Source organism: Gossypium arboreum, chromosome 4 (genome assembly GCF_025698485.1).
Source record: "Gossypium arboreum isolate Shixiya-1 chromosome 4, ASM2569848v2, whole genome shotgun sequence".
Lineage (NCBI taxonomy): Eukaryota > Viridiplantae > Streptophyta > Magnoliopsida > Malvales > Malvaceae > Gossypium > Gossypium arboreum.
The window spans coordinates 100,930,333-100,940,654 of record NC_069073.1 but is presented as its reverse complement, the minus strand read 5'-3'; the positions used below and the strand labels follow the sequence as shown (position 1 = coordinate 100,940,654).

Genomic DNA, 10,322 nt, shown 5'->3' with positions numbered 1-10,322 from the left:
GACATGATAAATTAAACCAGGTTAGATTATGTTGGTGCCAAGCAGACTATCCTTTTGGCCTCATCTACCTTAGTGACTTCCTAAAATCATCAAATTTATGGTTTAATCCACTTAACCTAATTTAGCTACTAGATGTGGAACCCCTAAACCAAGCTAATCAATCCCAGTTTCTTATCATCAACCTTCCCAGGGTTTCGTTTTAGGTCATTTTAGATGCAAACTCTCTTATCAATTTACTAAACATGCGAATAGATGCAAAGATAAAAAGAAAAGAGAAAAGACTACTTAGAATTCAAAGATCTTGATTTAGAGTCCGTTTGTATTTTCCTAGTTTTACGGTGTTTGTTTGCTTGAAAATAAATTACATGGGGAAAATATTTTCCAAAACAAGGTAAATGAGATGGGTTTTTAGGGAAAATGTCTTACCGATTTTATTTCTGTTAGACATTTTCTGGAAAATCTTCTTCCATTCTCACCATATTCTTTCTCGTTCTTTCGTTCTTCATCTCTCTTCTCCTTTTTTATCCAGTTCCCTTCTTGAATCTCAATCAAGGTAAGTTTTTTATGGTTTTTTATTTTCTATATTTCATCTATCTGTTGAAGAATCTTCTTCTTCTTCCTTTTTTTATGCTTTTTTTGTGCTCTATTTGATTCTGGGTTTTGCATCATTTAGCTTTTTTTTTTATGCTTTATTAAAATCTGTTTGTCTCGCGCTTAAAGCTTCTCTTTTTTCCCCTTGCACTGGACGCGTGTAGGGGTAGCGGAGACCTTTTTCCTTCCCTCTCCCTTCTTCTATTCTGCCTTACCTTTCTTTCTTCTTGTCTTCTTTTTTTTTTCAATCCGAGGGAAGTTTAATTTTTATACTGTTGAATACCTTTTTGTTCTTTGTGCTGAATTAGTGGTGGGTTTTATCTGAAAGTGAAGTAGCATTGGTTATACAAATTTCTTTCAGTTCATATGCCTGAAATTTTATGCCTTTATTTGTTTCTTTATTTTTAATTTTTTCTGAGAAGGGAAGAGAATATTATGAAGATTACGGCGAGGAAAAGGATGTTGGAAGTGGCGGGAAGAAGGTTAGAAAGGAAGAATGTTAGAAAGGAAGAATGGTATAACAACGTAGAGGCCGGCGCTGGAGGAAATACAGCTTTGGCGAGAGTATTAGGTTAGCAACATTTATGAAATTTTTTGATCAATTTTGCCCTTTCTTTTTATGTTTTCAGTAGTTATGATTATAGAAATATATGAAGAAAATTTGCCATTCTTTTATAATTGCTTTGTAAAGTTAATGATTGTTAAGCATTTACTGATTAGCTATACATTATGAATTGGATATCTACTGTTGTTTTTTGGGATTATTTTGGCATTATAGGAAGAAAATTTTTCATTCTCAGTTTTTCAGTATTATAGTTGCCGGCATTGTTGAATTTTGTGATTTGCAACATTCAAAATCTATTGCTAGGTGTTGCCATTGTAGATTTAATGGTTTAATCAGTCATCATCTTGTAGGAGTGTCCCGTTGTGTTCTATACATTATTACAAATGTCTCTAGGATTTTAATCTCTGCCGCTACGTTTTGTTGTTAATGTCATATCATTTTCTGGTTTATGCTTTTTTTCTTATTCGGGAGTTGCTTCTTGTTACACAATTAGCTGAGCCATACTGAAATCTTTAGGTTTTCTAATACCGTAGATAAAAGTAGAAAATGTATATCACGTATGGCAAATTCTTATATTGACATTATTTGGTTATATCTAACTAAAGTCATGCTTTATTCTGCCGGTGGGTATCCTTTTTTATCTTTTGAGTGATCTGATTTTTGAGAATTTACAGTATCCATTGGTTTAACACGGTCCCGAGTCATTTCATTCTATGGTGGTTGTTAAAGACACTCCTCGACATTGCCATTATTTGTGCTGTGGAACATACAATATGGTTATCATGTAGTCTATAAGGTTTTAAGCATATAATTTATGTTGGTTTCAATATGTTCCTTCGGATTTTATAGCCGTAAAATGATTTGTAGGATCTCATAGAACAATTTTATTGCTTTCTGATATTCTTTCTCACCCTTTTTTACACTGCGGCATGAACTTTCAATTCTGTCAACATTTTCTCTCTATATTTTACCTGATGTAAAGAAAAGTATAGTCTTTTTTGTTTACGTAGTGGATGATAAGTTCTGTCCTATTTGGTATTATAATTTCTGTAGTTCCAGTAGAGAAGAAAGGAGAAGGAAGGTCAAGTGTTGACCGTGAATCCAATAATCAACAACTTATACAGTTGGAAGAAAAGGATGTTGTGACATCTATGGCAATTGTGCTTTTCGATCTTTGTGGTCTTAGGGAATGGATGGCCATGGAGAAGCTCCATACCGAGGTTAGTTCTAACCTAAGCGTGACCTAAATCTTGAACTATTTACATTTTTTGCTTTTGACACCTCTGGCTACTTGACAATAGCTTTCCTTATGCTTTATTTTGATTCTTCCCTTATCGATAAAAGTTACCATGCTTTTAAATACTTAATACAAAAATGGTTTTTGATATTTACCATGCCGGAATTATAACATACACTTACTTGAGAAGGGCCACAATCATTCTTTCTTTCTCATTTTGTTTGCCACAACTTTGTGGTTTTTGCAAATTATAACATACACTTACCCGAGAATGGCTTGCAATTTGTAAATGATCAATAGATGCTATGTTTGGTTTTGCATAAATCGAGGACTAAATAGTTGTAGGTGGGGATAAAATAAATGAATTCTACAAAACAAAAATGTTTTTAATTTGATGACTCCATTTGTGCAGTAAAGGAGAAAAAGACTAGACAAGAAGAATTGGCAATGATCGTCACTTAATCTGCATAGAGGATCCGTTTGTGGTATCTCATGACCTTGGTCGAGTGGTGGACAAGTTCATCATTAAATTTCTAAGAGAAGAGTTTGAACGAGTGATTGATGTAATGCAGTATGATCTAAATCCTTGGATAACACTCTTTGAACCTTACGTCCCTGGGTAACAAAACCTTGTCCAAGTGTGTTAGAAAATCAATGGTTAAAGCTATTTGGTTGGTTTTTGTAGTCAGTGTGCTTTGCGTCCCCCATAATATTCAATTTTGACCTTTTGAGTTCACATCCATTTTAAAGAAGTTTAAGCTTATTATATGTAATCAAGAAAAGAAATTTCCGAACATTTTATGGATGGATGTTAAACAAGTTGTAATTAATTGATTGATAGTGTATACAAAATTCCTGTATGATCTAAACATATTCATATCAAATGAGTGTGTTATATCGTATTTGTGTCTTCAAGTGAAACAAACAAAATAGTCTTATTATATACATCTAATAAATCATTACAATATATGTAAAAATAATTTAAAATATAAATTTATTAATATATATATAATAAACTCAATTAAACAATGAAAAGATAATAAATTCTTAAATATATATTTGTTTAATTTAAAAGCAGATTTTATGAAATATTTTAGGAAATCACCAAACAACAAAAAATATTTTACGTAGATTCATCCAAACACCAGAAAAATAAATCATTTCTAGAAAAGTAAATCATTTTTCAGAAATTATTTTCTGGAAAATATTTTATTGGCAAACAAACGAAGCCTTAAATTGAAAACAAAACTAAACCCAAACTAAAAACAAAAATCTAAACTTCTAATGTTGAATTGAACCCCCTAATCAAGTTTAAGAGTTAATATTTATAATGTTTGTGTTAGATGACCAAATTAGGTCAATTACAACCTGTGTAACATGTTAATTATGATTGTGCAAATAAAAAACACCCCTAGTAGTCAAATGGGCCTCGTCGGATCGGTATTGTGACACTCTAGCTAGTGTCGTGACTTTGATGGCAGCATGCTCCCCTTTTGGACTCGAAGTTGGATGTCGCGACTTTGGTTTGTGAATGTCGTAACATCATCTCCAGTAGCTCACTTATTGGATTCAAAGTTGGATGTCGTGATATCGTCTCCAGTAGCTCACCTCTTAAAGTTTTATTCAAAATTCTGTTAAGTGTTGAGGTTTGCTTCGTTGTCCTGACATCCCTTTTGAATGTTACAAAATCCAGGGTGGTCCACTGACTCATCGACCAAAAATATTGTCCTGCACACTTAATCAACATGTTGGTTTCTCCTTAGGCTCGAATTGGCCTAACAGGTCATAAAACAACACTAAAAACTCATTTTATTAAACTTAAATTCAAAACTAACTAATTCTAAAAATGGAATAAAAAGATATAATCACTTGAACACAAGCTCATTAAGTGATGAAAAAAAGTTTAACTTGCCACAATGAATTGTGACAGATCAAATTCCCTCACACTTAACTCATTGCTTATCCTCAAGTAAACAAAATAATCACATGCAAACAAAAAGACGTCCCTTGAACATGCTTCATACAAATGGTTATTTCGGAAACATAAAAACTAGGAAGGCTTGCTAAAACTTATAACTCTAACATGATATGTAAAATATTCATAGCTTTTAAATTCAAACATGAGATTTCATTAGATTACAAGGTTAATAGGTAAATATATAATTAAGTATATGATTCCATCAAAATAAATTACATAGTTATAGCATTTATGTTAGAAGAATGTATGTAACACCCAGTTTTGGCGAGTCCTAAGTTTTGGCTAGTAGACTAAGAGTAATCTGTGAGACGTAGTTATATCTACCCAATTGTTGTTTTGGTGTACAGATTGGGCGCATAGTAGATGCAAGGATATTAAGTAAGGATTTACCTCAGAATGTGTTGAGTTGTAAAGAAGAAGAGTTTGGTAAGAGTATTAAGAATTTTGTAAGTTGGGGTTATCGCCAAAGGTATTGTATGCCAAATTCATTGAGTTATTATGCTAATTACGTTATAAATGATTTGGTTGGAAACTAATTGAACATATGAGCCAGAAAAATATAAAAAATATTGGATTTTCATAGTTGTAAACCATTTATAAAGGCAGTTTTGAATGTTTGTGACATGTGTCAATTTCCAATAAGGGCTTAGGTTATATATATAGATATTTAGGTTAGAGAAAGGGGGAATTTTTCTTCTTTCTTTTAAAGTATTGCAATCTGAATATTAAGGAACCTAAAGTATTTCTTTCTCTTTAAGCTAGAGTTGTAGATCTAGATCTTTATTAGTGATTACTCCATGTTAAGGTAAGATTTATGACTCTACATGTTATGTTATGAAAGATTAAGTCTGTAAGAGTGCATAAATAGTAAAATGAAGAAATAAGGCTTTGAATGAGGGTTATTTAGGTTTGAGATGATGGTAAAGGTTATACAAATGAGTTTTAATGGTGTTCCTATGTTTTATAAGTAGTGATTACTACGGTTTCTTGTTGGATGATGAATTTGGAGTTCAAGCTGCTATTCATAGTTGTTAAGTCAGTCTTTAACCTGACTCTTACATGAGTACTGTTATCACCATGATATCTGTGGAAACTGAATGAAAGGTGGTGTCCTAACCCATATCTATCGTCGGATTAGGGTTACGAGGCATTACTGAACAATACACAGCTTAGAAGAGTCATTCATTACTATTCATGTTTAAGGTAATATAAACTCAATTATACGAATCATATGTACATCTTCTTTATAGCATTTAAATAATCAAATTATAACATAACTTAATACATGAAAAATTCCATTTGCATACATTAAGACATTCAAACATATATCGAATACATGCCAATATATCTATTTAATTTGGCAAATATCAAACATATCATTTCCTTAACTCTGCATGTGCACATGTTAAAAACCAAACAAACTATTACACACCAATTATTGTCCAACACATATGCAACCTTAGTATCATTATCATATGGCCGAACATAACTTTAATGCAACATATATATAACGTGCATTTTCGCCTATCACTATGAACCATTATATGAGCACAAAATACAAACCATAGTACACCCCATTCGCATGCTAATTATCATGCATAAATTGCACTCACATAACCAATTTCCTTCTCACCTATTTCGGCTATGTAACACCCCAACATCCGAGTCGATTACTAAAATAGGGTCATATAACATAACCTGCTCAACTCTTCAATAGAACACTTGAGATAAAAAAAATAATAAAAAAATATTTAATAGTGAAACCTTAAATCTAATGAATAATATTACAGATTAAAACCCTACATTCGTTTAATGATTTATCCCCTATTGACCAAATACACATACATAATGTAAAAATATATGATTCAATCCTATCACAATTATGAAGTTCTAAATCAAGTTAATTTACGTTTTGAGATTTGTAACCAAACATTTTTAATTTCATACATAGAACTTTAGCCATATTCGTATGGCTTTATATACAATTATACCAAAATAGCAAACCTCCCAAAAATTTTTATCTTATACATGCCATAATGTCTACTAAGGTTTAAAACAAAAGTACCAAAAGGTTGACAAAAGTTGTGATGACTTCGTGATGGTTCCCAAGCTCTCCTTGATAAGATGATCTATGTAAAACAAAAAAACACACCGAAAGTGAGTTGTTAACTCAAGAAGTCCTAAGAAAATTTAATACTATAATAATTCAATCATCTATAAACTAAATAATCAACTCAATATTAACCGAATTTAACCATGATATCACAAGGAAATATTAGGTCACAAACGTACCTTATGCATTTGGTACATACCTACCCGAATTCACCATGTACTCCTAATCTAAATATACATAATTAAAATACCATGGCAATTGTCATATACTACCATTGACGTATATATATATATATATATATATATATATATATATATATATATATATATATATATATATATATATATATATATAATATACAAACCAAAAAAAATTAAAGCGTAAGCCAAGTCGCTCCATCTATCAATCAAATTTCCAATTAAATTTCCAAGTGCATTTTAGATTTCCACAAATAATACTCCATAATCAACATTGCACACTTAGTGCTCGATTTGAAAGCCCGCACACATAGTGCTCTTACTTATTCGCACACATAGTGCAATGTTTTCTTGCACACATTGTGCCACATAATCTAGCACACATAGTGCTGTATTTTCTTACCTTTAATCATCCCCTTGACATAGATTGATCAAAAATTTCACATTCTATTCCCAATAACTCATACATACCATGATATCTTATCTAACTTAATTTGCCTAAGGACTTACCTTTTTAATCGGATGAACAACTCCGATTGGCTACTCCATCGCTTTCGCTTTCCCTTTGAAAGAACTTGGCTCCCCCTGATCTTGAACTTCAACTCCAGCTAAGCAAATAAAATAACTCAATCATCATAACCCTAATTTATACTTCTTTCTCATAGTCACACACACAGAGATTTGGTATTTGCCCATACATAATTTAAAATTTAACTTTTAAACTTAATGCATATCTAAACATACTTTTCATCTATTCTAATAATTCGACACATTACAAGATCAACTTCGGTAACTCACGTTTTCATATTTTAGTAGCTAAGTTCATTTTCGGTTAGCAATCATTTAAAATCTATCAAGCTCATAAACTTCTAATTTCATGAATTCGACATCTTAATGCCCATTTTAATTAATCAAACAAAATTTCAAATACAAAAATTTGGTCACTCAATTATCTTGATAAACAAAATAATCGGCAAACACACATATATCAAGCTATTTTAACCAAATTCCACTTAACATTTAAACTAAAATATGCATTTAAATTTACTATATCTTCATTAGACCTTTCACTCTCAAAACATAAGAATATCAATTTATTCCTTCTTCCATGTCTCTGTCAACTACTTAAATTATCACATAACATAAATTTTGTACTCTCCTATCCATCCTAACTCATTCGGCTTTAACAATTACCCATTTCTCATAAAAGAAATTAACAAATAAAATAAACATTCCATTAACCCATATGGCCGAATGTACCAAGCATTACTGAACTAAAATTCCACAAATTTAAACCTCATAATAATCTCTACTTATTCAATACAACATGAAACAACCTCTACTCCTAACCTCTTGATATACGGCTTAATGCCCAAACCACCATAAAAGTTTGATTTTTCATGACATTGCCGAAATGCATTTTAACAATTAGCTCAACATACAAAGGAAGTTAAAACCAACATTTCAAAACTTACCTCCAACTAGAAAAAGGGTTGCCGAATTGCCTTAATGAAAACTTCCCTATTTCCTTCCTTTTTGTTTCGGTTTTGGCAAGGTGGAGAAGAAGATGAACACCCCTCTTCTATTTTCTCTTTTATTAATCTTTATTTTTCATCTATTTTAAATTACTTACCAATATTTAATTATAAATAATATAAACTTAGTGGAGAGAATCCTTACTTGGCCTACCACTTTGTATAAACTTGGCATTTTGACATGCAAACCCAAACTTTCCTATTTTAATACTATTTGGTCCTTACATATTCACCTATCATATTTTCTTAAGTTCTCAACTAAGTCAATCAAATGAAATTCACATTCATGAGACTAAATTAACAATCTCAAATTTTCACACATGCACTTCCACACATAAAGATATGCAAATTTAATTTAATTTATTTTTTAAAATCACTTTTGACTCGGTTTTGTGGTCCCGAAACCACATTCCGTCTAAGGTCAAATTAGGGTCATCACAACTCTCCTCACATAAGGAATTTTCGTCCCGAAAAATCTTACTCGCAAATAAGTTAGGATATCGATCCTTTATAGTGTCTTCAGGTTCCCAAGTAGGTTTTTCGACCCCGTGCTTAAGCCATAGTACTTTCACTACTGGGATTTTCTTGTTTCGCAGTTCTTTTACTTCACGTGCTAAAATACGAACCGGTTCTTCTTCATAACTCAAATCAGATTGAATCTCCACCTCAGATAAATTAATTATATGCAATGAATCAGATCTATAACGTCGAAGCATCGAGACATGAAAAAAGTTGTGAATCTTTTCAAGTTCAGGGGGTAAAATTAATCGGTATGCAACTGGCCCAATTCGTTCAGATATTTCATACGGCCCGATGAACCTCGGATTCAATTTGCCCTTGCGGCCAAATCTCAGCACCTTTTTTCAAGGTGAGACTTTAAGAAACACTTTGTCTCCAACCTGATATTCAATGTCTGTTCTTTTTAAATCTGCATACGACTTCTGACGATCCGAAGCGGCTTTCAAACTTTCACGAATCACTTGAACTTTCTGCTCAAGATCCTTAATCAAATCAACCTCAAGATTTTACTTTCACTAAGTTCGGTCCAAAACAACGGTAATCTGCATTTACGACCGTACAAAGCCTCATAAGGTGCCATCTTAATGCTTGATTGAAAACTATTGTTGTAAGCGAATTCAACCAAAGGCAAATATCTTTCCCATGAACCATAAAACTCTAGGATACAACATCCCAACATGTCCTCGAGTATCTGAATTATCCGCTCGGATTGACCATCAGTCTAGGGATGAAAAGCGGTGCTAAAGTGCAACTTGGTACCCAATGTTTCTTGTAATTTCTTCCAAAATCGTGATGTGAATCTCGGGTCTCTATCCGACACAATAGAAATAGGTATTCCATGTAATCGAACAATTTGGGAGACATATAATTCTGCCAATTTATCGAGTGAGAAATCTGTACGGACAGGGATAAAATGAGCAGACTTCGTCAATCTATCAACAATAACCCAAATTGAGTCTTTCTTACTCTGCGTCAACTGCAAACCAGATACAAAATCCATCGCAACTCGATCCCATTTCCATTCGGGTATCATGATCGGCTGAAGTAATCTCGAAGGCACTTGATGTTCTGCTTTCACTTGTTGACATATCAAACACTTCGAAACAAAGTTAGAAATGTCTCGTTTCATACCAGGCCACCAAAATTGACGTTTTAGATCATGGTACATTTTCGTACTTCCCGGGTGAACTGACATTCGACTACTATGAGCCTCACTCAAAATCATCAAAATAAGTTTTGAATTTCTTGGAACACATAATCGACTCTTAAACATCAAGCAATCATTGTCGTCAATCCGAAACTCTGATTCTTCATTTGATTCACATTCAACTCGTTTAGTGACCAATTCATCGTCGACTTTTTGGGATTCAAGTATTTGATGAATTAATAATGGTTTGGCCTTTAATTCAGCTACTAACACATTATCGGATGAAATGGACAGGTGAACATTCATCGCTCTCAAAGCAAACAGTGATTTACGACTTAAAGCATCGGCAACCACGTTAGCCTTTCACTGGTGATAATCAATGACGAGCTCATAATCTTTCAACAACTCAAGCCAACGTCTTTGTCGTAAATTCAAATCTC

General features: G+C 32.6%; 1 protein-coding gene across 1 annotated transcript; it reads left to right on the top strand.

The window, feature by feature from the left end:
* The first annotated feature begins 361 nt into the window (after window positions 1-361).
* Window positions 362-3,277, top strand: LOC108463155 (uncharacterized). The gene is made up of 4 exons (XM_053027393.1): window positions 362-553; window positions 1,014-1,162; window positions 2,210-2,376; window positions 2,806-3,277. The coding sequence occupies exons 1-4, from the start codon at window positions 396-398 to the stop codon at window positions 2,806-2,808; spliced, it is 477 nt and encodes a 158-aa protein (XP_052883353.1). The 5' UTR covers window positions 362-395; the 3' UTR covers window positions 2,809-3,277.
* The last annotated feature ends 7,045 nt before the right edge of the window (window positions 3,278-10,322 follow it).

Excerpts from the sequence above, each read along its gene's own strand:
- LOC108463155 (XM_053027393.1), top strand. The coding sequence starts at position 396 with ATGAGATGGGTTTTTAGGGAAAATGTCTTACCGATTTTATTTCTGTTA. Across the intron at positions 554-1,013 it reads CTTCTTGAATCTCAATCAAG|GGAAGAGAATATTATGAAGA; the intron begins GTAAGTTTTTTA and ends TTTTCTGAGAAG. Across the intron at positions 1,163-2,209 it reads AGCTTTGGCGAGAGTATTAG|TTCCAGTAGAGAAGAAAGGA; the intron begins GTTAGCAACATT and ends TAATTTCTGTAG.